The sequence below is a fragment of the Salvelinus sp. IW2-2015 genome, linkage group LG18, assembly GCF_002910315.2.
Source record: "Salvelinus sp. IW2-2015 linkage group LG18, ASM291031v2, whole genome shotgun sequence".
NCBI classification, from domain to species: Eukaryota; Metazoa; Chordata; class Actinopteri; order Salmoniformes; family Salmonidae; genus Salvelinus; species Salvelinus sp. IW2-2015.
The window spans coordinates 31251509-31277632 of record NC_036858.1 but is presented as its reverse complement, the minus strand read 5'-3'; the positions used below and the strand labels follow the sequence as shown (position 1 = coordinate 31277632).

Below are 26124 nucleotides of genomic sequence, written 5' to 3'. Positions count from 1 at the left end.
CAATTGAGTCCATCACAGTCATGGAAAAAGTAACCAATTGTCATTACCAAAAGTAAATAAACAGAAAGAATGACTTCTATTACATAAAAGTGTAAGAAGAGATTCCAACCAGTCTGAGTAACAAATCCCCTACTTTAGAGTAAAAGTACTGTCTGTTGTTCGGTGCTTTCCCGGGTAAGGGGGCAGTAGCTCTTCGGCTGCATCAGATTCACAACTGTCAGTGACCATGCTAGCTGGGCTAACAACAACATTACTAGAATTACTGATGCTAGCATTGGATGTGCTCGTGGAAGCAGAACAACTTGTGTCGTCGACAGGTGCAGGTGTAGTACTGCTGGTAGTAGRAGTGCAACCAGTAGAGCTGGTATGTGTCTCTATGGATGCGGGCCTCACTTTTCTTTGGACCATTTATKAATTTTCGAGCAAAAGGAATGAGCAGCAGCTACGTTTGGCTACATACGTACCGTTAGTGGAAGAGAGTAACAGTTAATGTGACTGGATGTTAATTATTTGACTAGGCTACCTGTATTTGACWTTGTGTTGTTATTTCGCTGAACACTAGATGGTTTAATTTAATTTTTGGCATTGAAACGAGGCTACTCAGGCGAGAGAGAAAAAACTCACCCAAATGTATAGCCCCGTTGGAAAATATAAATGGACTGTTAGAAAATGTGAAGAATCTTTTCCCAGTTTGGGAATACCTGGTCTATGGAATAYCCTCCCCTTGGAGATCAAGCAAAGAAAAATATAAAATAGCTTTAAAAAGCCGGCAAAGGTTTTCATTTGGACAAGGTTGTCTAAATAAGAGAAACCACTCCACTGCCCCTTGTGCCCCCCCCTACTGCTGGTCAGGTGTATGTATTTGAATAATAGTTATGATGTGCAATGATGTCATGCCCTGGCCTTAGTTATCTTTGTTTTCTTTTTTCTTTTGGTTAGGTCAGGGTGTGACATGGGGGATGTATGTGTTTTGTCTTGTCTAGGGGTTTTGTATGTTTATGGGGTGTTTACTAGTCTAGGTGTTTGTATGTTTATGGTTGCCTAGATTGGTTCTCAATTAGAGGCAGCTGTTTATCGTTGTCTCTGATTGGGAACCATATTTAGGCKGCCATATTCCGTTGGGTATTTCGTGGGTTATTGTCTATGTATTGGTATTGGTTGCTTGTGTCTGCACTTTATATATATAGCTTCACGTTCGTTTTGTTGTTTTGATTAGTTTGTTTAAGTGTTCTTCGTTTCGTGTTTAATAAATAGAAGAATGTATTCGTATCACGCTGCGCCTTGGTCCTTCTCTCTTCCTCCATACGACGAACGTGACAAATGAATAGTTTTTTAAGGTTGAAATGTGAATTAATATATGGTTGATTTTTAAGGATAAGGAAAAGTGCAGTGAATAGTGCCACTTTTTAGGATGTCAATTTAAATGAATGTATTTATGGTTGTTTGTAATTTTGTCTTGCCTTTTAATCATTATATACATTGATAAAGTGCGGAATTTAAATTACACTTAGGTCTGGGGTCATAAAACTCGCGTTTTTCAATCACTCCACAAATTCTCTGTTACTACTATTAGTTTTGGCAAGTCCGTTAGGACATCTACTTTGTGCATGACACACAGAAGTGCATGACACAAGTACAGACAGATTATACAATTATAATTCACTGTATCACAATTCCAGTGGGTCAGAAGATTACATACACTAAGTTGACTGTGCCTTTAAACAGCTTGGAAATTCAAAAAAATTATGTCATGGCTTTAGAAGCTTCTGACAGGCTAATTGACATCATTTGGTCATCATTTCAAGGCCTACCTTCAAACTCAGTGCCTCTTTGCTTAATACATGGAAAATCAAAAGAAATCAGCCAAGATCTCAGAAAAAAAAAATCTTGTTCATCCTAGGGAGCAATTTCCAAATGCCTGAAGGTACCACGTTCATATCTGTACAAACAATAGTACGCAAGTATAAACACCATGGACGGGACCATGAAGCCGTCATACCGCTCAGGAAGGAGATTGAGTTCTTGTCTCCTAGAGATGAACGTACTTTGGTGTGAAAAAGTGCAAATCAATCCCAAACTACAGCAAAGAGCCGTGTGAAGGTATTTGAGAGAAACAGGTACCAAAAGTATCTATATCCACAGTAAAACGAGTCCCTATATGACATAACCTGAAAGGCCACTCAGCAAGGAAGCTGCTCCAAAACCGCCATAAAAAAATCCAGACTACGGTTTGCAACTGCACATATGGACAAAGATCTTACTTTTAGAGAAATATCCTCTGGTCTGATGAAACAAAAATAGAACTGTTTGGCCATAATGACCATCGTTATGTTTGAAGGAAAAGGGGAAGCTTGCAAGCCGAAGAACACCATCCCAACCGTGAAGCACCGGGTGGCAGCATCATGTTATGGGGGTGCTTTGCTGCAGGAGGACTCGTGCACTTCACAAAATAGCGATCATCGTGGAAGGAAATATACGTGGATATATGAAGCAACATCTCAAGACATCAGTCAGGAAGTAAAGCTTGGTCGCAAATGGGTCTCCAAATGGACAATCCCCAAGCATACTTCCAAAGTTGGCAAAAGGCTTAAGGACAACATAGTCAAGAGTGGAGTGCCATCACAAAGTCCTGACCTCAATCCTAGATAAATGTGTGGCAGAACTGAAAAAAGCGGTGCGCAGCAAGAGCTACAAACCTGACTCAGTTACACACAGCTCTGTCAGGAGGAATGGGCCAAAATTCACTTAACTTATTGTGGGAAGCTTGTGGAAGCGCACCGAAACGTTTGACCCAAGTAAACAATTTAAACGCAATGCTACCAAAACTAATTGAGTGTATGAACTCTGACCACTGGAATGTGAGAAAGAAATAAAAGCTGAAATAAATCACTCTGTACTATTATTCTGACATTTCATCTAAAATAAAAGTGGGGCCTGACTGACCTAAGACAGGAATACTTGGATTAAATGTCAGAATTGTGAAAACTGAGCTTAATCATGTTATTTGGTAAGGTGTATGCAAACGTCTGACATAACTGTATGTTATTGTTTTTACCATTGAGGACCACGTTGTAAACAAGCGTTGTAATTAATACTGTTAAGTTTGTCCACATTTTGTTGTATGTGTTTCTTAACCAAAATAAATTKAATTCAATAAAAAAATGCAGCCACCCAAAAATACGACTTAAGTAGTACTTAAGTACTTAGGAATCCCAACATGAGTCAGCTTTTTGTGAGGAATCAGACTGGCTCAGAAAASGTACATTTTGTTGTTGCTTCCCTCGGGATTCAAGGCTATGAAAGAGTGCTATAGGCTGGAGCCTGGATATTGGACTGTAATGTTGAGAAACAGATCATTGCGCTGCGCCATGGAAGCAAATCAATGATTAACCTCAAAATGTGGACTGTTGCTTATAAAATCTGTGTACTCACTGTATTGCACCATTTTCTGCATTTTCTCCCAGACCTTGAACCTCAGGTTGCCCAGGTGTTCGGCCACGTCTATCAGTGTCCCTGATACAGGCTCTGGATCCTGCAGTGTACTGAAATGACATACAGTACAAACATTTTGTGTCAATAATGTTGGAGACTGGTCAAATATTTGACTTATGATGGTCATTGTAATGTTGCATACCTGTCTTTCAAGTCCTTGTATATCTGAAACAAAAACACGTGGATCTCAGTAAAAAATAACATAATTACTTGAGAAAGCCTCAGTACATTTAACAGTTGTACCATGAATATAGAACATTCGTGTTAACCCAAACAGGTTAAAATATGTGAGATGAACCTGCAAGAATGAGACATCATCGGTTTTCATCCTGTACTGTATGTCTGAGATTCTCTCCGAGAGGGAAGTCATGTCGCTGGTGAGGCGGTTGATCCTCTCAGTCAGTAACCCTGTCTTCTTGCTCTCCTCCTGTTTCAGAGCTGCCAGTCTGGCCTCCTCCTCCGCTCTCAGGAACTGGTGGAGATTCGCAAACTCACTCTTGATCTGTCCTGCTGTGGTCTGGGCCTGGGTCTGGAACAGTACAACAAGATAGACATGTAGTARCTGTGTAAATATCTTTGTATTATCTTTGGTAATATTGTGTTCTTTAGCTAGCGACATACCTTGATGTATTGTGCTGCACACTCTCTTGATGCTCTCGCTTGCTTTACGTCCAGTTCCAGTTTCTCAGGAAGGRTGTAGAGCAATGCCGTGAGTTCCCTCTGGGTAGATCATGGAAGAGAGTGGGGATAGTGGTGGAGAGATAAGGAGGGGTTACAGTAGAAAAAGGATGGAAATAAAACGAGTTTCTCAACTATTCTGTGTTTACAGTATATTGAATATATTGAGTTCCGAAGGGAACTCGGTTAGCAAGCGGAAAAGACTGCAAGTAGATGTGTATTCCTGCTTGCACAGTACCTTACGCCATTGCGCTTCCTCCTTCACTGACAGGTGCTTATGCTTGGCATGCAGCTCGGTCTCCACACACACAGCACAAACAAGTTCCTCACACTCCTTACAGAAAAACCTGAGCTTCTTGTTATGTGTGGAACACAGCACAAGACACACTGCTCTCCCCTCATTCCCCTCCTTCTCCTCTCTCTGCAGGTAGGCCTCCACTATGTTCCTCAGTTTCATGTTGGACATGGAGGGAGGGAAATRGACCATGGAATGCCTTCGCCTGCAGACGGGGCATTCGCGCTGCTTTTGTTGTATCCATGCTGGTGTTTCCAGGCAGCCGCGGCAGAAGCTGTGTTGGCATTTCAGACTCACGGGGTCCTGGAAAAATTCAAAGCAGATGGGACAGCTGAGCTCGTCCTCCAGAGCTGCTGTAGGTCCCTGCTGGAGCATCCTCTTCCTCGGGTAGAGTCAGGTAAAGGCCTTTCTCTTCAGAATACAGTATGAACTAGCGACTGTACATTTGTACATGCGTCATTACAACCGTAACCTTTCCATCGCTTGTTCACCAACCCACTGCACGGAATGTAGGTTTACAGTGCTTGATTACCTATTAACATTTAGTCCGTACCTGTGATCAAAGTTTATCCCAGTTATCCAATTCATGCCAAGGCAGAGGTCGCATAACATAGCAATGAAGTCATTCCTTTGGCACATGTTGTATCTCAAGTAAGTGATAGTGTCTCAGTCGTTCAACAACAACACTCCGACAGAAACAGCCACACTTGGTGTCATGTACAACAGATCCAAGGCACTGAACAAAGCAGCGTAAATGCCTGGTATCTGTTGTTTTGTAAGAATGTTTAATGGGGGGAAAAAAGCTTTTACTGTAGGACTAGTAACTGATTGGCACTTATTAACCAATAATAACTGGTTGGCACTGATTAACCAATAATAACTGGTTGGCACTAATTTGACACTCAGGTGGTAACAGCCTCAGCCATAATTGCCAGTCTGACACACTGCCAAATCAACTTCAAAAACCTTCTACTCTGAGAGATGGTTCTGGTCTGTTCTGATCAGCTATAACGCATGGATTCTGATAGCAGAACCAGTTAAAACGCTTTGGCATCTTGTAACCCAGCACCATCTGAACTGCAACCCGGCATAACAAGCTCTGTCAGGCTCAGAGTAGCCTCACAAGTCAGCCGACCATCAGCTAGTGACTATTATATAATAGGATTCTGTTGTGACGTTCAGTTGTGAAAGCTGCCAAAAGGGGGTAGTAGAGCACTGCTATGGCAGCTGTACTGTAGTCAGTCACAATGGATGATGTCTGGGGCCCATTCTTAAGAGGCTATTAYGTGAATATTGATTATTTGGCAGATGAAATCCCATGTTACTTTTTAGGGCACAGCTCTAGGCAGACATGAGAGCATCTAATCAAATAAAGTGTTTTACACAATACTGCGTCTAGTCACATTATTATTTTAAATGGGATACTTAAAATGTTCTGATGCAATCTATCACAGGCTCCATCTTCTTCCATCTAACTTTCTTCCAAATACTCTTCTTATTTATCTCTCACCCAAATGCTTTCCCCCCACATTCTCTGCCACAGACACCTAATTGTAACAGTCTGAAATACCCATTTATCCATTGCACCCCGGAGAAATTTCTCTTTCCCTAAGTGTTCCAGACATAAGGGATTTTGCCAAACTTGATGTACCGTATGTTCATTCCACTACCACTACCACTCAAATGGTAATTTCATTTCCATTTGACACCATTAGAGAGGTCCGTTTATTTCGGATTTGTGTCCATCTTCGTTGTGATGTATGACCTCTCTACATTCTACCTGTAGGCCTATTATTAGTTGACCTTTGCTCCCTTTGGTAATAGTAGTGCTCTATAAGTGTGGGTCATCATTTCTTGTTGAACAGGATTTGGTATTAGTAGTTCGTGAGATCATGATAGGATCCTGTTTTTGGGACCCAGGAGACTAAAGTAGTCAGAAGTATAGAAGGCATTAAGCTGACAACCAACATCTGTGTCTGTCCCCATTCTGATCAGACAAACATATTGTTGAGTCGACACRATTGTCTCATGTCTGCATCACATCCGGCCGTGATTGGGAGTCCCATAGAGCGGCGCACAATTGGCCCAGCGTCGTCCGGGTTTGTCCGGTGTAGGRCGTCATTGTAAATAAGAATTTGTTCTTAACTGACTTGCCTAGTTAAATAAAGGTAAAAAAMAAAAAATAATGTAAAAAAATATTTCAGAAAGTGTGAAGGCCGTCTGCACTGATCTGTCTCATAGTTCATCCTCAAAATGTTACCAATGAGACATCATCCACTGAACCCCCTTTGATCCTCAAAAGAGTCAGAGTTAATCTGTAGCTAATATTTARGTTTTTTTCTTGAGCAAGTGTACCTAGTTCTATATAAAATAATATKTTTTGTGGTGGTAGAATCAMTATTTATGAAGTTTGAAATTGGCACAAAAAATGTCTGCTTGCTGTTTGAACCAGTATCAAATCAATCCATATGAAATGAAAGGCAGGGATGCTAYCAACGCCAGTTCACTCAATGCTGAATACTRCCTCTAGCTAGCTAGCTAGTGTAGGGAAGTTCTKGCTAATGCACAAATTAGCTTTCATTATATCTGTTCTGCCGTGAGTAGTGCGCTGAGTTTTACAGCCCAGCCGACTGCTACAGTACAGCCGACTGCTTTCCCCAACGTTATCGCGTTGGTCAAATGTTACAAAGTAGCAAGGCACAGTGRCAGCTTTCAGAGTCAGATACATGTGATTTTTTAACAGTCCAAAAACTTTGGTGCCCTACAACTTCATCAACAAGCTGGCAAACTAGCTACCGTATGGCCATTCAAACAAGCTTGCACTAGGGTGCTAGCTGTAGCACGTTTGCCGTATTAGCCAATGCGTCATAGCTACCGAGAGCAGAGTGATTTTCAGAATCAGAAACTAGTGTTTTGCCGATGAGACATGACATGACTGACTGGGTGTTATCGGTCAGAGTTCTGAGATTTAAACAGAAATTCTATTCCTTTTCTACTGGCTCTTTGTGAGGCTTTGCTCTCTCTCTCTCTCTCTCTCTCTCTCTCAATTCAATACAATTGACTTTATTGACATGGCAAGTTCATTATTACTTGTACATTGTCAAAGTATACATATCGAAAAATAAAATAAATATATATATATATATATTTATATATAAATAAATGGTGGGACCAACAGCAATAATAATAGTAGTAGTGGACATGGGATTACCATTAGCAACAACTACAACAACAATATTAATCAGAACAATACATTAAAGCAATGGTAGTAGACCAGTGTCAACATGACTGAGAAGACAATGACATGGTATGAAAGACTAAACAAAACAAGATGGGAAATATTATCGACATTACTTTGCACTTTTCACTGGCTGTCCCTCAGGTTGTGGCAGGAGGACACATATTTGGCTGCCAAAACTGCACATTTTGGCTTTTCACCCAATTAATATTAGATTTTTCCTTCGTCTTTAATAGTTTCAAATTCTTTGTATTGAATTCTAATTTTGGGAAAGAAATATTCTCTTAGGTCTGAGTATTTGTCACAGTGTAATAGGAAATGCAGCTCTGTCTCCTCCTCTCCCCTGGAGCAGAGTGAGCACAGCCTGTCCTCTCTGGGCAGCCAGGTTTGTCTGTGACGACCGGTCTCTATAGCCAGACTGTGCTCACTGAGTCTGTACCTAGTCAATGTTTTCCTCAGTTTTCTYTACGGCACAGTGGTCAAATAGTCTGCCACCATGTACTGTCTGTTTAGAGCCAAATAGCATTGAAGTTTACTTTGATTTTTTGTGGTGTCTTTCCAATAGGTGATATAWTTTTATTTTTGTTTTGTGATGATTTGGTTGGGCCAGATTTTCTGAGTGCTGTCCTGAGGCTCTATGGGGTTGGTTTGGGTTGGTGAACTGAGCCTCAGAACCAGCTGGCTGAGGGGACTCTTCTCTTGTTACATCTCTTGACATTGTAGAGCTGTGTGATGGAATYTTTTGGGGTCACTTGTTTTTAGATTGTTGTAAAATTTGATGGCTCTTTTTTCTATTCGAATGAGGAGGGGGTATTGGTCCAATTCTGCTGTACATGCGTTATTTGGAGTTTTTCTTTGCACTTGCAATACAGTCTTGCAAAACTCTGCATGCAATATTTCAATTGGATGTTTGTCCCATTTGGTAAATTCATTTATAGAGATTGGACCACATACTTCACTGCCATATAGAGCAATTGGTTCTATAACTGATTGAAAAATTTTGAGCCAGATTCTAATTGGAATTTCGATTTTGATGTTCCTTTTAATGGCATAGAATGCTCTTCTTGCTTTGTCTCTCAGTGTCACGCCCTGACCTTAGTTATATATGTTTTCTGTATTATTTTGGTCAGGTCAGGGTGTGACGAGGGTGGGTATGCGTGTTTTGTGTTGTCTAGGGMTTTTTGTAGATCTATGGGGTTTTTGTAAGTCTAGGTGTTTGCCATTTTCCATTTAGGTATTGGGTTATTGTCTGTGTAGTTGCCTGTTTCAGCACTCTTTGTTATATAGCTTCACGTTCGTTTTGTTTGTTTAGTGTTCTTCGTTTTACTAAAGAAGAATGTACTCATATCACGCTGCGCCTTGGTCTCCTCACTACGACGAACGTGACACTCAGCTCATTCACAGCCATGTGAAAGCTACCTGTGTTGCTGATATTTAGTCCTAGATATGTGTCGTTTTTGGTGTGTTCTAATAGAATTGTGTCCAAATAGAATTTATATTTGTCATCCTTATTTCCGGACCTTTTTTGGAATATCATTATCTTTTTTTTTTTTAGGTTAATGGTCAGAGCACAGGTCTGACAGAACCTGTGAAGATGATCTAGGTGCTGCTGTAACCCCTCTTTAGTGGGAGACAGCAGCACCAGGTCATCTGCGTACAGCAGACACTTGATTTCAGTGTTGTGTAGGGTGATACCAGGTGCTGCCGATTCTTCTAATGTTTTTGCCAATTCATTAATGTAGATGTTAAATAGTGTTGGACTTATTGGGCAGCCCTGTTTCACTCCCCGTCCCTGAGAAGTCTGTTTGCTTGTTGCCATTTTAACTGCACATTTGTTTTTAGTGTACATTGATTTAATAAAATCATATGTTTTCCCTCCAATACCACTTTCTATTTGTTTATAAAAAAGACCTTAGTGCAAAATTGAATCAAATGCTTTCTTGAAATCTACAAAACACGAGTAGATTTTGCCTTTGTTAACATGTTTATCAATTAGAGTATGGAGGGTGTAAATGTGGTCTGTTGTACGATATTTTTTTTTAAATCCAATCTGGCTTCTGCTCAGGACGTTGTGTTCGTCAAGGAAATGATGTAGTCTGCTATTTATAATACTGCAGAGAATTTCCCCCAAGTTGCTGTTAACGCAAATTCCTTTGTAATTATTTGGGTCAAATTTGTCTCKATTTTTATAGATTGGTGTGATCAATCCCTGGTTCCAAATATCGGGGAAAATACCTGCAGTGAGGATAATGTTGAAGAGTTTGAGTATAGCCAATTTGAATTTGTGGTCTGTATATTTGATCATTTCATTTAAAATACCATCAGCACCACAGATGTTTTTGGGTTGGAGAGTGCATAGTTTTTCCAATAATTCTTCTGTAATTGGGGTATCCACAGGATTCTGATAGTCTTTGACTGCTGATTCAAGGATTTGTAATTTTTCTTTGTATATCGTTTTGTTCTGGGCTCTTTGTTATATTGCTGTAGAGGTTTGCAAAGTGATTTCTCCACATATCCCCATTTTGTATAGCCAATTCCTCATGATGAGGTTTGTTTAATTTATTCCAATTCTCCCAGAAGTGGTTTGATTCTATGGATTCCTCAATTCCATCCAGCTGATTTCTAATGTGCTGTTCCTTTTTGTTTTTAGGGTGTGTTTGTATTGCTTCAGTGTTTCCCCATATTGAAGGCGTATGTTCTCTGTTCTCTTTCTCTCCTGCAGCTCCTCTCTTAGTGTGGTCAGATCGTTATTACTGTTCTGCCTGTCTTTTTGGAGCTCTCTCACCTCCTTTGTTAGATCAGCCAGCTCTCTCTTGAGTCCGTCTCTCTCTTGCTGAACCTCTTTTTTCTCTCCCTGAGCAGGACCACCTCCCCCTCCAGTTTGGTGAACTCATCCCCCATGGCAGCCATAGTGGTGAGGAGAGCCTGAGCCTGCTCTGCACTGAGGGGGTCGCTCTCCTCCTGGGGCGTGTCCTCCACTATGGTGGAAAGAGGTGCTGGATGTGCCTTTTTGGGTGGAGAGAGTAGGGTTGAGTTTGGTGCTGGTGGAGTTTGTCTTGTGGGAGGGCATGTCACTGGTGGTGTCCTTCTCTCTCTCCTTAATGGTCTGAAAGTCTTTTTCAAACAGCCTAATGTTACCTTGTACCATGACAGTCCCAGTCTTGTAGAGGTTGATTGTTATCATGGTGCTGTCAGGGTCGTCTGTCTCTTTGATTTTCAGCTTCCACCCATTTACAGATTCCCTCTTTTTTTATGGATGGGTAGTGAGAGCACACTGCTGAGCACCATGCATTTGGCTGGTCAGTGAGGAAGATGAGATTACTCACGTCACCGTTTTTGTAGAGGTCTGCAAAAAGGGTTTCTGGCCTCCCCTTTAGTAGTTTCTGTTTAAAAGCTTTCCTCGTTGTGTCATTTTTGGCCTCTTTAGGGTAGAGAATGGATTCTGCGCTGAGGGGGAGTGGGGACATGGTGCCTGTGAGCTCTGCAACTACTGCTGCTGGTGCACTGGTCTGCTGACCCGTTGCCATAGCAACCTATTTGTTTGTCTGCTGCTGTTGCTAGCTAGCGCTAATTTAGTTCAAAAAACAGCAAAAAGAGTGACAAATCCTCACACAAAAAAKCAGAAGATATGTTTAAAATTAGTCCGTGCTGCTTTTTGGTTTACTCACTCAGTTTGGTCGTTTGATGTAGTTGTATTAACTCCCCTTGCTAGGTTTGTTTTAGCTCGTTTCTTKTGGCTAGTTTGTTAGTCTGCTGGCTAGGTCTTTGTTGTGTAGCTAGCTAGAGTCAAAACTTCTTAACTTGAGGCGCAAAGTCACTTTTTTTTCTATTCTGAATGAATAGAGTTGTTGTTCGTCACTTCTTGTCTGGAATTATTTTATCTCATTCTAAAAACAAAAAAAATATGAAATATATCAGGAGCTCATGTGTCTCTCTCTCTCTCTCTCATCGTGATATCAGCAGTACTGACTGAGGCGTGATGTAAAGCCCAACCTGGTACAGCCTAGTGTTGGCACCATACTGTGTGATGTGAGTGATGGCCTCCACTGCAGGTGTCCCAGCACCTGTTAACGTCACTCCATACAGTAGGTTCCAACCCCTTAATCAACACATGTCAACGCAGAAATACTCCCATCTGAAATACACAGTTAGTAGCCCAGCTTGATAGTGAAGCTACACTCAGCAACATCTGTGTGTCTGTGCGCGCGCGCGTGCATGTGTGTGGTTGTGTATGTCTGTGTGTGCGTGCCCGCTTGCATGTCTTGTTTAGTTGTGTGGGTGTGCCTCTGTTTTAGCTGATGTGTGGGTCTGGGGATTTTTTTAAACAAAATGAGTGGAGAATYATGGAGTGGAGCTTTCTTCTGTACAGTGGCCAGGAGACAGACAAATTGCTCATGTGAGAGAGATGGGGAACATTGAATAGTGCCCCAGGGCACACTGGGCAGTCTCAGTACTTACTCACAAAAGAGGGAGGACTAATGGAGAGTTTTAGAGAGAGAATGACTGTGGTCTTTCTCATTTGTGCTCTGTTTCTCCTCTGAATCAGTGAAGCATGTTTGCCCCAGACAGAGCCCTGTGAATGCAGCCCAGCATTAAGCACCGCTGGCCTCCTATAACAAGCTAAGACATGCTGTTTWGGGGGTTTCTACTGAGCTGCTCATGTCCACCACTCACTTTCCAATCCATAACTGCTTACTTGAGTTCATTTGTCATGTATTGGCACAACCAAAGCAGTTTATTTCWAGGAGATGTATTACTTTGTATTGARGATTTGAATCCCCTCGGTTTCAAGGTTGAATGTAACTGGTGATTGTTCAGATGTTTACATTGCTGAAGCAATAACAAAAGTTGGTCAACTCAAATATGGTCTTCTGGAAGGCTTTGTATTGTCTGGTAGGCGGTGGGAGAGGCTACATAACTGACTCTATAAATAAATTGGAAATACAGTACCATTCAAAAATGTGGATATTGGCGTATTGCTGCGGAATGCCTAGGTAGCCATGCTGGTTAAGTGTGCCTTGAAGTCTAAATAAATCACCAACAGTGTCACCAGCAAAGCACCCCCACACCATCGCACCTCCTCCTTCATGCGTCACAGTGGGAACCAAACGTGCGGAGATCCTCCGTTCACCTACTCTGCATCTCACAAAGACACGGCAGTTGGAACAAAAAAATCTCAAATTTGGACTCATCAGACCAAAGGACAGATTTCCACTGGTCTAATGTCCATTGCTCATGTTTCTTGGCCCAAGCAAGTCTCATCTTCTTATTGGTGTCCTTTAGTAGTGGTTTCTTTGCAGCAAATAGACCATGAAGGCCTGATTGACAAAGTCTCTTCTGAACAGTTGATGTTGAGATCAACAATACAGTGCATTCAGAAAGTATTCATACCCCTTGATTTATGCCATATTTTGTTGTGTTACAGCCTCAATTTTAAATTGATTAAATTGAGATGTTTTTGTCACTGGCCTACACACAGTACCACATAATGTAAAAGTGGAATTATGTTGTTTGACATTTTTACAAATTAATAACACATTAAAAGCTGATATGTCTTGAGTCAATAAGTATTCAACCCCTTTGTCATTGCAAGCCTAAATAAGTTCAGGAGTACAAATTTACTTAACAAGTCGCTTAATAAGTTGCATGGGCTCACTCTGTGTGCAATAATAGTGTTTAACATACATTTTGAATGACTACCTCATCTCTGTACCCCACACATACATTTATCTGTACGGTCCCTCAGTCCAGCAGTGAATTTCAATTTTTTTTAAACTTTGAAACAAAAGTATACACCTTACATGGTTATAGGCTTAAAAAAAAGAAGACACCTGTACCATGTCAGATAAATATAGAGTTGAAATGTATTCAATTTTGAGGTTGCATCCCAATATTACACTTTATATACATCACAGAAGACTGAAATATAACAAAACCGTTTGACACAAAAACACCGGAATTTCTTYGTRTTTGTAAAAAATAATGTTTYTTAATCATGAAAAATATMAATGAAATTCCACCCATGYGGCCACTAGAGGGCGATTTGGTCATATGACTGCAGGAACAATTACCGAGAGTAATGGCMGTGATAGGAGAAAACTGAGGGCAGATCAACAACATTGTAGTTACTCCACAATYATTTMTWTTTWWATTTATTTTAACCTTTATTTAACTAGGCAAGTAAGTTAAGAACAAATTCTTACTTACAATGACAGCCTACTGGGGAACAGTGGGTTAACTGTCTTGTTCAGGGGCAGAAGGACAGATTTTTTATCTTGTCAGCTCGGGGATTCGATCCAGCAACCTTTTGGTTACTGGCCCAACGCTCTAACAAATAGGCTACCTGCCGGCTGACCTACTCGATGGAGTGAAAAGAAGGAAGCCTGTACAGAATAAAAATATTCCAAAACATGCATCCTGTTTGCAACAAAGCACTAAATTAAAACTGCAAGAAATGTACTTTTTGTCCTGAATACAAAAATGTTATGTTTGGGGCAAATCCAATAAAACARATTACTGAGTACCACTCTCCATATTTTCAAGCATAGTGGTGCCTGCATCAGGTTATGGGTATGTTTGTAATCGTTAAGGACGGCGGAGTTCTWCAGGATACAAAAGAAACGGAATGGAGCTAAGCACAGGCAAAATCCTAGAGAAAAACCTGGTTCTGCTTTCCACCAGACAGTGGGAGATTAATTCACCTTTCAGGACAATAACCCAAAGCACAAGGCCTACACTGAAGTTGCTTACRAAGAAGACTGTGAATGTTCCTGAGTAGCTGTTACAGTTTTGACTTAAAACTACTTGAAAATGTATGGCAAGACCTCAAAATGTTTGTCTAGCAATGATCAAKAACCAATTTGGCAGAGCTTGAAGAATTTGGAAAATAATAAATGGCCAAATGTTTCACAATCCAGGTGTGGAAAGCTCTTAGAGACTTACCCAGAAAGACAGCTGTAATCGCTGCCAAAGGTGCTTCTGCAACGTACTGACTCAGGTGTGCGAATACTTATGTAAATGTGATATTTCTGTATTTCATTTTTTTGTTCTATGCTTAACATTTCTTAACGTGTTTCCACTTAGTCTTTATGGGATATTATGTGTAGATGGGTGAGAAACAAATATATATTTTGAATTCAGGCTGTAACACAACTAAATGTGTAATAAGTCAAGGGGTATGAATAAGGGACAGTATAGACAACTTTGACTTTGCAGCTGATCCATCTAGTGGAAATCGCTCAGTTTTGCCTCCATGGCAAGATTCATGACAATAAACGTCAACCTGCCACATATCCCCACTAGCCATTAATCACTAAGAAACCGCACGGACCAACTGCTGTGTGCACTGTGCTTTTCCCATCATACTGAACCCACTCCAACACACATCAAAAAAGACACGTTCACAAAGCAATAAAGAATAAAATGGCAATAATAATAAAGTCCCTGGAGTCCTTGGCCCTTTGCCACTGTGCTGTGGACGTGGCACAGCAGAGTRCATGATTAGTATCACAATTCAATAGAATATCAACCCCACAATATTTAATACTCTCAGCAGACCAGTAATAGAACCGACATTAAGTGAAAGGCTTGTTTTCTTTCTCAGCCTGTGAATCTGGCTAGAGGTTTATTAACATGTTGAAATGAATTGTGACCATGGGTGAAAGGCTGGGCAGGACACTTACTAATAGATGGAGATTACCAACGTCTGGGGGAGAGGAGAGAATTTCAATAGCAYCTCACGTCTGAACCGCAAACCCRCGGATCTTATGAACAGAGACCATGAATAATTCACAGTGAAATATGAGGTTATATTTTATTGAAAAGCTTTAAGTTTAGCCAAGACTGGGCTATGCATCATTCACAGTTGCCAGGGTTGAGAGCGGTGGAGCAGAATTGGCCACTGGAAATAATATGTAATAAAACTTTGATGCATGGCTGTTGCTCTACCTGTTGTTGGTTTTGGTACAGCAGCTACAGTACAGTTCATAGAAGGAGCAGTCTCCACGTTACACAGTTGCAAAGATTCAGATTTGATCATATTCAACAATGGCGGTAGGAAAACAGGTGTTTGATAAGATAAGCACATCTCCATGGCCTKAGGTGGTCTAGTGGTTACTGCCACTGCTTTCAGAGCACCCATGTATGCCAATGCTGGCGTGGGTTTGAGTCCGGCCCARGCCCTACTAGCTAACCGTCTCTTCTTCTGACTTTCCTGTCTCTCTTCACTGTTTGTATATCTTTGAAGGTCCAATGCAGCTGTTTTTATCTCAACATCGAATRATTTCTGGGTAATATTAAGTACTTTAATGTGATCGTTTTCAATTAAAATGGTAAAAAAATAAACATTCCAGTGGTCRAGGGCACTGCATCGCAGTGCTAGCTGTGCCACCAGAGTCTCTGGGTTCGCGGCCAGGCTCTGTCGCAGCCGGGCCGCGACCGGGAGGTCCGTGGGGTGACGCACAATTGGCATAGCGTCGTCCGGGTTAGGGAGGGTTTGGCCGGTAGGGATATCCTTGTCTCATCGCGCTCCAGCGACTCCTGTGGCGGGCCGGGCGCAGTGCACGCTAACCAAGGGGGCCAGGTACACGGTGTTTCCTCCGACACATTGGTGCGGCTGGCTTCCGGGTTGGAGGCGTGCTGTGTTAAGAAGCAGTGCGGCTTGGTTGGGTTGTGCTTCGGAGGACGCATGGCTTTCGACCTTCGTCTCTCCCGAGCCCGTACCGGAGTTGTAGCGATGAGACAAGATAGTAATTACTAGCGATTGGATACCACGAAAATTGGGGAGAAAATGGGATAAAAAATAAAATAAAATAAAAAAACATTAATAGCTTCTTAAAAAAGAACAATTTCACAAGAAASAATTTAGCTAGGACTAATGTTAAAATTTGCTGTTATTGGCAGAGAGGTTTGGAACTCTCTTTTTTGTTGGTCTATTAACTCATTTCCCGCCTGGGGATGGTACCAGAAAGGCCAACACTCCATCCCACCAAAACAGGCTGAAATTTCAGCAGGACTTTTCAAACAGCTTTTACACTAAAAGGGCATTATCATCAATTTAACAATTMTACAGTATTAGTGTGGAAAGTTATGTAAAAGCACAGGAATATCTAGTGTTTGACTGCACCGGGCCTATAATATATGGCATACATTTCACTGTGACACTCAGAGCTGGGATATCCTTGCCTCAGCCAAGTGGCAGCAAGAGTTCCTCTGAAKTATGTTTCCCTCCTGTGAATGTACAGTCTCAGGGCTTTACTTTAACAAACCAAAAGTAAATCTTAGCGCACTTACTCAGCACAGTTGAGTTGTGGGTGTGTCAGAAATATTTATGTTTATCTTAATCCACTGATTCCTCATCTGGTCTCTTCTCTGCTCCTGGGTCCAACTTCATCACATTACAATAGAGGCATGTTTGTTCTACATAACATATTTTTATCTGAATGATCCAAGACGTTGTGTCCTGCTGGACACGCTCCTGGCGTTAGCGTAAAGAGGCTTTCTATGAATAAATAAGTTGTAGGTGTAACGAGGGCTTGATCACTGACTGGCTAATGAAAACCTGCCTCGAAGCTTTTTATGTGGTTGCTTCAAGTTGTGTATTTACTGTGTTTGATGTAGCGTTGTCCTAAACTCAGGCAGGAGAGCATGAATGTTTGTCCTATCTGTTGAAGATAGGCCTACTAGTTTATTGAAGACATACAGTAACCCTATAATAGGCCTAGTTATATCCAGTTTTTCATATCAAAAAAAATGAATTGGCTTCAACATGGGAATCTTAGCCAACAGATTGTATTCGCATTTCGGTATCAGAATTCCCGCGATTTGACCTTTTAAAGTTCAACAGAGGACAGTGAAGATGAATTATTTTTAACAAAATGATCAACGTAAAACAATAAGCAGACTTTTTCKCAACTTGATGTTTTTAAATAGGCTTCCTACGTAATGAAATCTGTCATTCAATGGCCATATAATGAGTCTACTAAGCTAACATATGGAATGATTTTGTTACAATACTGCCTTACTCTAAAATGGATTAAATAAAAAATGTTACTCATCAATCTATACACAACACTCCATAATGACAAAGCGAAAAACACATTTTTAGACATTTTTGCTAATGTGTTAAAAACAGAAATACCTTATTTACATAAGTATTCAGAACCTTTGATATGAGACTCGAAACTGAGCTCAGCTGCGTCCCGTTTCCACTGATCATCCTTGAGATGTTTGTACAACTTGATTGGAGTCCACCTGTGGTCAATTGTAAATTGTCATTACGGCTGTGACGTAACAAAATGTGGAAAAAGTCAAGGGGTCTGAATACTTTCCGAATGCACTGTATAGGCGTGAGGACAACGACTTGTATACAGAGAGCACCCTACATTTTCCCTGCCATTTCAGTTTGAAAATGATAGTAGAATACCAACTCTTAAYACCGTCAGCACATGTGACAAAATCAAAGGAAAAAAAACAATGATTTTGATCTGTTTTAAGCAATCGATTTCATCATTGTGATTACTATAACCATTTCTACTAACATCACCAATCTGAGGGAAAAAAGCAGGAGCAATTATCTTCCATTCAACGTGGGCAAAACATGAGGTTGTGCAACACATACAGTCCAAGTACAGGAAACGAGTGCAATATAAAATAATCGAATATGTAAAAATCAATCAACATTTCAATTGATGCTGAAGTGTACACGTATACAGTCAATTTAGAAAGTATTCTGACTTTTCCCCKAAATAATTATGTTACAGCCCTGTTCTAAAAATGATTAAATCGTTTTTTTTTRCACTCATCAATCTAAACACAATACCCCATAATGACAAAGCAAAAAACGATATTTAGAAATGTTGGCAAATGTATTAAAAATAAAAAATAAATGAAATTTCCGTAAGTATTCAGCCCCTATACTCAGTTCTTTGTTGAAGCACCTTTGGCAGTGATTACAGCCTTGAGTCTTCTTGGGTATGACGATAAAAGCTTGGCACACCTGTATTTGGGGAGTTTCTCTCAAGCTCTGTAAGGTTGGYTGGGGAGTGTCACTGCACAGCTATTTTCAGGTGTCTTCAGAGTTGATAYATCGGGTTCAAGTCCGGACTCTGTCTGGGCCACTCAAGAACATTCAGAGACTTGTCCAGAAGCTACTCYTGCATTGTCTTGGCTGTGTGCTTAGGGTTGTTGTGCTGTTGGAAGGTGAACCTTCGTCACAGTCTGAGGTCCTGGAGCACGTTTTGATCAAGGATCTTGCTGTACTTTGCTCCATTCATCTTTCCCTCGATCCTGACTAGTCTCCCAGTTCCCACCGCTGAAAAACATCGCCACAGCATAGTGCTGCCACCACCTTGCTTCACCGTAGGGATGTTACACTTGGCATTCAAGCCAAAGAGTTCAATCTTGGTTTCATCAGACCAGATACTCTTCTCATGGTCATGGTCTCATGGTTTCTCATGGTCTGAGAGTCCTTTAGGGAAACTCCAAGCGGGCTGTCATGTGCCTTTTACTGAGGAGTGGCTGCCGTCTGGCCACGCTAGCATAAAGGCCTGATTGGTGGAGTGCTGCAGAGATGGTTGTCCTTCTGGAAGGTTCTCCCATCTCCACAGAGGACTCTGGAGTTCTGTCAGAGTGACCATCGGGTTCTTGGTCACCTCCCTGACCAAAGGCCTTCTCCCCGAATTGCTCAGTTTGGCCAGGCGGCAAGCTCTAGGAAGAGTCTRGGTGGTTCCAAACGTCTTCCATTGAAGAATTATGGAGGCCGCTGTGTTCTTGGGGACCTTCAATGCTGCAGAATATTTTTGGTACCCTTCCCCAGATCTGTGCCTCGATACAATCCTGTCTCAGAGGTCTACGGACAATTCATTCGACCTCATTGCTTGGTTTTTTCTCTGACATGCACTGTCACCTGCGGGACCTTATATAGACAGGTGTGTGCCTTTCCAAATCATGTACATTCAATTGAATGTACCACAGGTGGACTCCAATCAAGTTGTAGAAACATCTCAAGAATGATCAATGGAAACAGGATGCACCTGAGCTGAATTTCAAAGGGTCTGAATACTTACACTACCGTTCAAAAGTTTGGGGTCACTTAGAGAGAAAAAAGTCCATTAAAATAACATCAAATTGATCAGAAATACAGTGTAGACATTGTTAATGTTGTAAATGACTTTTGTTGCGGGAAACGGCAGATTTATTTATGGAATATCTACATAGGTGTACAGAGGCCCCATCACTCCTGTGTTCCAATGGCACGTTGTGTTAGCTAATCGAAGTTTATCATTTTAAAAGTCTAATTGATCATTAGAAAACCCTTTTGCAAWAATGTTAGCACAGCTGAAAACTATTGTGCAGCTTAAAGAAGCAATAAAACTGGCCTTCTTTAGACTAGTTGAGTATCTGGAGCATCAGCATTTGTGGGTTTGATTACAGGTTCAAAATGGCCAGAAACACATAACTTTCTTCTGAAACTCGTCAGTCTATTCTTGTTCTGAGAAATGTAGGCTATTCCATGCGAGAAATTGCCAAGAAACTGAAGATCTCGTACAACGCCCTTCACAGAACAGCGCAAACTGCCTCTAACCAGAATAGAAAGAATGGAAGTGAGGACACTAGAGTGTCTAGTTTGAGAAACAGATGCCTCATAAGTCCTCAACTGGCAGCTTCATTAAATAGTACCTGCAAAACACCAGTCTCAACGTCAACAGTGAAGAGGCGACTCTGGGATGCTGTCCTTCTAGGCAGAGTTGCAAAGAAAAAGCCATATCACAGACTGGCCAATAAAAAGAGAAGATTAAGATGGGCAAAAGAGCACAGACACTGGACAGAGGAAGATTGGAAAAAGTGTTATGGACAGACAAATCTAAGTTTGAGGTGTTCMGATCACAAAGAAGAACATTCGTGAGACGCAGAAAAAATGAAAGATGCTGGAGGAGTGCTTGACGCCATCTGTCAAGCATGGTGGAGGCAATGTGATGGTCTGGGGGTGCTTTGGTGGTGGTAAAGTGGGATATTTGTACAGGGTAAAAGGGATCTAGATGAAGGAAGGCTATCACTCCATTTTGCAACGCCATGCCATACCCTGTGGACGGCGCTTAATTGGAGCCAATTTCCTCCTACAACAGAACAATGACAGCTCAGAACAGCTCCAAACTATGCAATAACTATTTAGGGAAGAAGCAGTCACCTGGTATTCTGTCTATAATGGAGTGGCCAACACAGTCACCGGATCTCAACCCTTTTGAGCTGTTGTGGGAGCAGCTTGACCGTATGGTACGTAAGAAGTGCCCATCAAGCCAAATCCAACTTGTGGGAGGTGCTTCAAYAAGCATGGGGTTAAATCTCTTCAGATTACCTCAACAAATTGACAACTAGAATGCCAAAGGTCTGCAAGGCTGTAGTTGCTGCAAACGGAGGATTCTTTGACGAAAGCAAAGTTTGAAGGACACAATTATTATTTGTAACCTTTTCAACGTCTTGGCTATATTTCCTATTCATTTTGCAACTCATTTCATGAATGGTTTCATGAAAACAAGGACATTTCTAAGTTACCCCAAACATTTGAACGGTAGTGTATGTAAATACATTTACAAAATAATMATGTTTTCGCTTTGTCATTATGGCTTATTGTGTGTAGGTTGATGAGGAAAAAAATCTATTTAATACATTTTAGAATAYGGCTGTAACGTAACAAAATGTGGAAATTGTCAAGGGGTCTGAGTACTTTCCGAATGCACTGTATTTCTCACTAGTTCACCCATTTACAGTGTAGAAAATGCTTTAATGCACATTTCAATCTGGCACTCTAGAAAGAGCTCCCGTAGTGACTGTGCAGCAGCCCATTCATTCACCCTACCTACTTATTATAACCTGTCAAGCCATAGTATTGATATTATTCTATTCATTGTTATTTCAGACAACAGTGTACGGACACTACAATTGGATAAATACAGTTCTCACAACTAAGTTGATAACAGGAAATCCGATAGGCTAAAGTACAGGCAGGGAATAGGCAAAAGGCGTCGGGAATACAGGGCAAAACTATCATACACGGGAGGATTAAATTACGGGAAACCCAGCACTCTGAATAGAAGCATGTCACAAAACAAACAARACCTCACAGTGATGGGGTGCAAAGAACTGAACTAAATAGTGTGTGATAATGACATACAGGTGTGTGAACAGGTGATCAGAATTCAGGTGATTGGGATCTGGAGAGTGAGCTACGTTCAGGGGATCTATGTGTTTGAGAGTGTGAGCTGGAAAGTGAGCTGCGTTCAGGGGATCTATGTGTTTGAGAGTGTGAGCTGGAAAGTGAGCTGCGTTCAGGGGATCTATGTGTTTGAGAGTGTGAGCTGGAACTGTCTCTTATACACATCTAGATGTGTATAAGAGACAGATTGGGAGCTGGAGAGTGAGCTACGTTCAGGGGATCTATGTGTTTGAGAGTGTGAGTTGGAAGCAGACTGTCACGCCCTGACCTTAGTTCCTTTTTTATGTCTCTATTTTGGTTTGGTCAGGGCGTGAGTTGGGGTGGGCATTCTATGTTTTGTTCTATGTTGTCCTTTTCTATGTGTTTGGCCGGGTGTGGTTCTCAATCAGAGGCAGCTGTCTATCGTTGTCTCTGATTGAGAACCATACTTAGGTAGCCTGTTCCCACCTGTGTTTGTGGTTAGTTGTTTCCTGTTGTGTGTCTGCACCAGCCAGAACTGTTTCGGTCGTTATTCTGTGTAATTTTTGTTATTTCAGTGTTCATTTAATAAARATGGACACGTACCACGCTGCACCTTGGTCCTCTCCTTCCAACAGCCGTTACACAGAAGTTACAAATACAATATAAGAATCCAATAAAAAAATCCTATCAGATTTTGGAACCAGTCCTATTGGACTCCTATGGAATTGTATTCTATAGGATTGTATGCTATACAATTTTATAGGATTCCAATAGAAGAATTCAATAGAAAAATTATATTAGATAGGTTCCAAAAATGTATAGGATTTTTTTAACCGGAATCCTACAGGACTTTTTTACTAGGGCGAACTGCAAATTGGCTCTAGGGACACAGGATACAGAGTCACTTGTTAAGGAAAATGGTCTGACACTATTATCGCTGAGAGACGAGGTTGGAGGAGTGTGAAGATTCTCTCTGATCCCTCAAGTGTGTCTCCCCCACCTCCAAGTTCCCATGGTGCTCCACAGGGGAATGACAAGCCACCGACCATGGAGGCTTAATGAGGCCCACACATGTGGGTAGTCATAMAAGAGGTTTGGGGGTGTGAGAGAAGGATTGGAGGGGTTAGACACAGAGGATAATTAATTAACATTTGAAAATGCAATGTTGGATCCACCTCATCTCTCAAACAAGTGAAGGAGAGAGAAATAGAGAGATGGGAAGAGYAAGGAGGGAGGGAGAGGTAGAGCTGGAGTTATCTTTTGGGAGATGTGGTGCGTGACAGACAATGGACACCGAGCACTTAAAGAATAAAGTTATTACCGTAAGTGGCATCCACATATCCACTCAGTTCTACATCAATCTCACTGAATTCTCACGTTGTTGATCTTTTAAACAACAAGCAAGATAAGCCTCACTAGAGAGGTAGTCAAGGTTAGAGGTTTACTTTGTGCGTTTGTCTATGTTGCTATGCTAGCCACTCAGTTTGAATAATGTGACAGGGAACAGGAGGGCATCTAATTGTTTTCCTTTGTTTTCTGACAAAGTGATCCGTGATGTGTTTGATGAATTGCCTTGTCACAAACATCAGGTACCCTGTCAACACTCGAGGCTTTATGTTCACCACTGATAAGCAATGATAAATGATCTCTGTGTACACGGGAGGCGGGGAGAACTGCATCATTGCATTCTATGGTTTTCCTTGTTCAGACTGTTCTGGCTCACTGTGAGAAATGTTTGTTAGTTTGTGTGTTRGTTCAGACTATAAGTAAATGCTCAATGTATGGGATTTAAACTAKTTTGTCTAGAGGACAACACCTTCCATTCAATAAGAGTAGATTTTCTGACTCACTTGAAAAAGTTAACAAACTTTATTAAAGGGATGTTGCTGTCTATAGCATTTTCTTTATTCACCTAGCTAGCTACAGTATATTCTGAGCACCCCATATCAACTGCTCGGTGAAATTTCAGCAGCTCTTCTTTGCTGAAATCCATGAATCATCCAGACTAGCGCGCATACTCTGAGTGTACAAAACATTAGGAACACCTTCCTAAAATTGAGTGCACCCCCTTTTGCCCTCAGAACAGCCTCATTTCGTCAGGGCATGGACTCTACAAGGTGTCTAAAGCATTCCACAGGGATGCTGGCCCATGTTGGCTCTGARGCTTCCCACAGTTGTGTCAAGTTGGCTGGATGTCCTTTGGGTGGTGGACCATTCTTGATACAAACGGGAAACTGTTGAGCGTGAAAGATCCAGCAGCGCTGCAGTTCTTGACACAAACCGCTGCGCCTGGCGCCTACTACCATACCCCGTTCAAAGGCACTTAAATATTTTGTCTTGCCCYTTCACCCTCTAAATTGCACACATACACAATCCATCGCTCAATTGTTAAAGGCTTAAAAATACTTKTTTAACRRGTCTCCTCCCCTTCATCCACACTGATTGAAGTGGATTTAACAGGTGACATCAATAAGGGATCATAMCTTTGACCTGGATTCACCTGGTCAGTCTATGTCATGGAAAGAGCAGGTGTTCCTAATGTTTTGTGTATACACATATTTACTACCCCTCTTCGTATACTTCCCTATCCCCATGCAATATTTCTGCTTAATTGCAGTCATTCCCAGCCAACAGAACACCATAAGGGGAATATTACCTGAATTCCTCTCATAATAGTCTATGGGGACTGTGACTATATTTCACCACAGCGTAGGTCAGTGCCTAAGGGAGTCTGTATYAACACAGCATCATCATCAGTCCCATCCTCACCCACAACCTTTGACCCTTTGGTCCCAGACTGACAACAGATGGAGAGTCTCTGACGATGATTTCATTTCAGCTCGGGGAAATAACTGTCACTGTTTTATCCTAATTAGCTGGAATGGCCAATTCTTCACAGGCCAGTGATGAGATGAGCAATTAGCTTCTGTGGTTCCAACTGGAACAGAGAGTGGTGGTGGTGTTGAGGCTGCATTATGGCATCCTCAGGGGGATTCCCCTCTGGRTCAGAGTCGCTGATGGGTGACATACTGTAATCATGAGGGTGGTAACCATGGCAATGGAGTGTCCAGGAGGAAACAGGCCATCTTGGTGTCACTGTATTAATGGACATCCTGCTCTCTGTGAGGTTTTGCCCTACATAGAGGGAACGGTGTCCATTTCATTATGTCTTTAGAAAGGAGAGGAGGATTGCCACAGAGATTCTCATCGTTATTGCTATATAATTTCAAGATTGTTCGATACATCAGTTGCGGTCTCTATAGCTTCAAGATGAGGTCCTAAACCTAGCATGAAAGTGCATCGTTGTAGCTGTGTGAGTTAATATAGTTAAAATGTTTGCCTTGGGGTAAGTTGAGCCAATGGCAAGTTGAGCAAATTGAAATGTTTTCTTCACAGGCGTAATGCAAGGCATTATCGCTGGGATATGAGGTAACAACAGGGCCTGGCTTATGTTAAAATGTAGTTTCCAAAGCTTCCCACAATATTAGTTGGTTGCATTTTGCCCATTCCTCCTGAACAGATCTGTGTAAACTGAGTTAGGTTTGTAGGCCTCCTTGCTCTCGCACGACGCTTTTTCAGTTCTGACAACAATTTTCTATAGGATTGAGTTCAGGGCTTTGTGATGGCCACTCCAATACCTTGACTTTGTTGTCCTTAAGCCATTTTGCAAACTTTGGAAGTATGCTTGGGGGTTATTGTCCATTGGAAACCCATTTGCCACAAAGCTTTAACTTCCTGACTGATGTTTGAGATGTTTGCTTCAATTAATCATCATTATTCCTTCCACATGATGCCATCATTTTGTGAAGTGCCCAGTCCTCCCTGCAGCAAAGCAACACAAAGCCTCCTTTTTTCCTCAAACATAACGATGATCATTATGCCAACAGTTCTATTTTTGTTTCATTAGACCAAAGGACATTTCTAAAAAGTACGATCTTTGTCCCCATGTGCAGATTGCCAAACGTAGTCTCTTTTTATGGGTTTTGACCGGTTTCCCCAGCATCTTCCAAGGTCATTTACTGTAGTTCTGGATTGATTTTGCACTTTTCGCACCAAAGTAGTTTATCTCTAGGAGACAGAACACGTCTCCTTCCTGAGCGGTATGACGGCTGAGTGGTCCATGGTGTTTATACTTGCATACTATGTTTGTACAGATAAACGTGGTACTTCAGGCGTTTATAAATTGCTCCCAAGGATGAACAGACTTCAACTTGTGAAGGTCTACAATTTTTTCTTCTGAGGTCCTGG

The 26124-nt window shown here is 41.4% G+C and overlaps 2 protein-coding genes across 3 annotated transcripts in view; one reads left to right on the top strand and one right to left on the bottom strand.

The window, feature by feature from the left end:
• LOC111978348 (E3 ubiquitin-protein ligase TRIM35) overlaps nucleotides 1-5604 on the bottom strand; it is a 12793-nt gene extending 7189 nt beyond the window's left edge. Inside the window, exons 1-5 of the mRNA XM_070448424.1 lie at nucleotides 4409-5604; nucleotides 4114-4212; nucleotides 3791-4021; nucleotides 3635-3657; nucleotides 3433-3542 (exon numbers count right to left, since the gene is read on the bottom strand). Of these exons, the coding sequence (XP_070304525.1) occupies nucleotides 3433-3542; nucleotides 3635-3657; nucleotides 3791-4021; nucleotides 4114-4212; nucleotides 4409-4840 (895 nt within the window). The 5' untranslated portion in view covers nucleotides 4841-5604. The remainder of the gene's footprint in view (nucleotides 1-3432; nucleotides 3543-3634; nucleotides 3658-3790; nucleotides 4022-4113; nucleotides 4213-4408) is intronic.
• pkdcca (protein kinase domain containing, cytoplasmic a) overlaps nucleotides 1-26124 on the top strand; it is a 451220-nt gene that overhangs the window by 233538 nt on the left and 191558 nt on the right. The gene's annotated exons all lie outside the window — the stretch shown is intronic.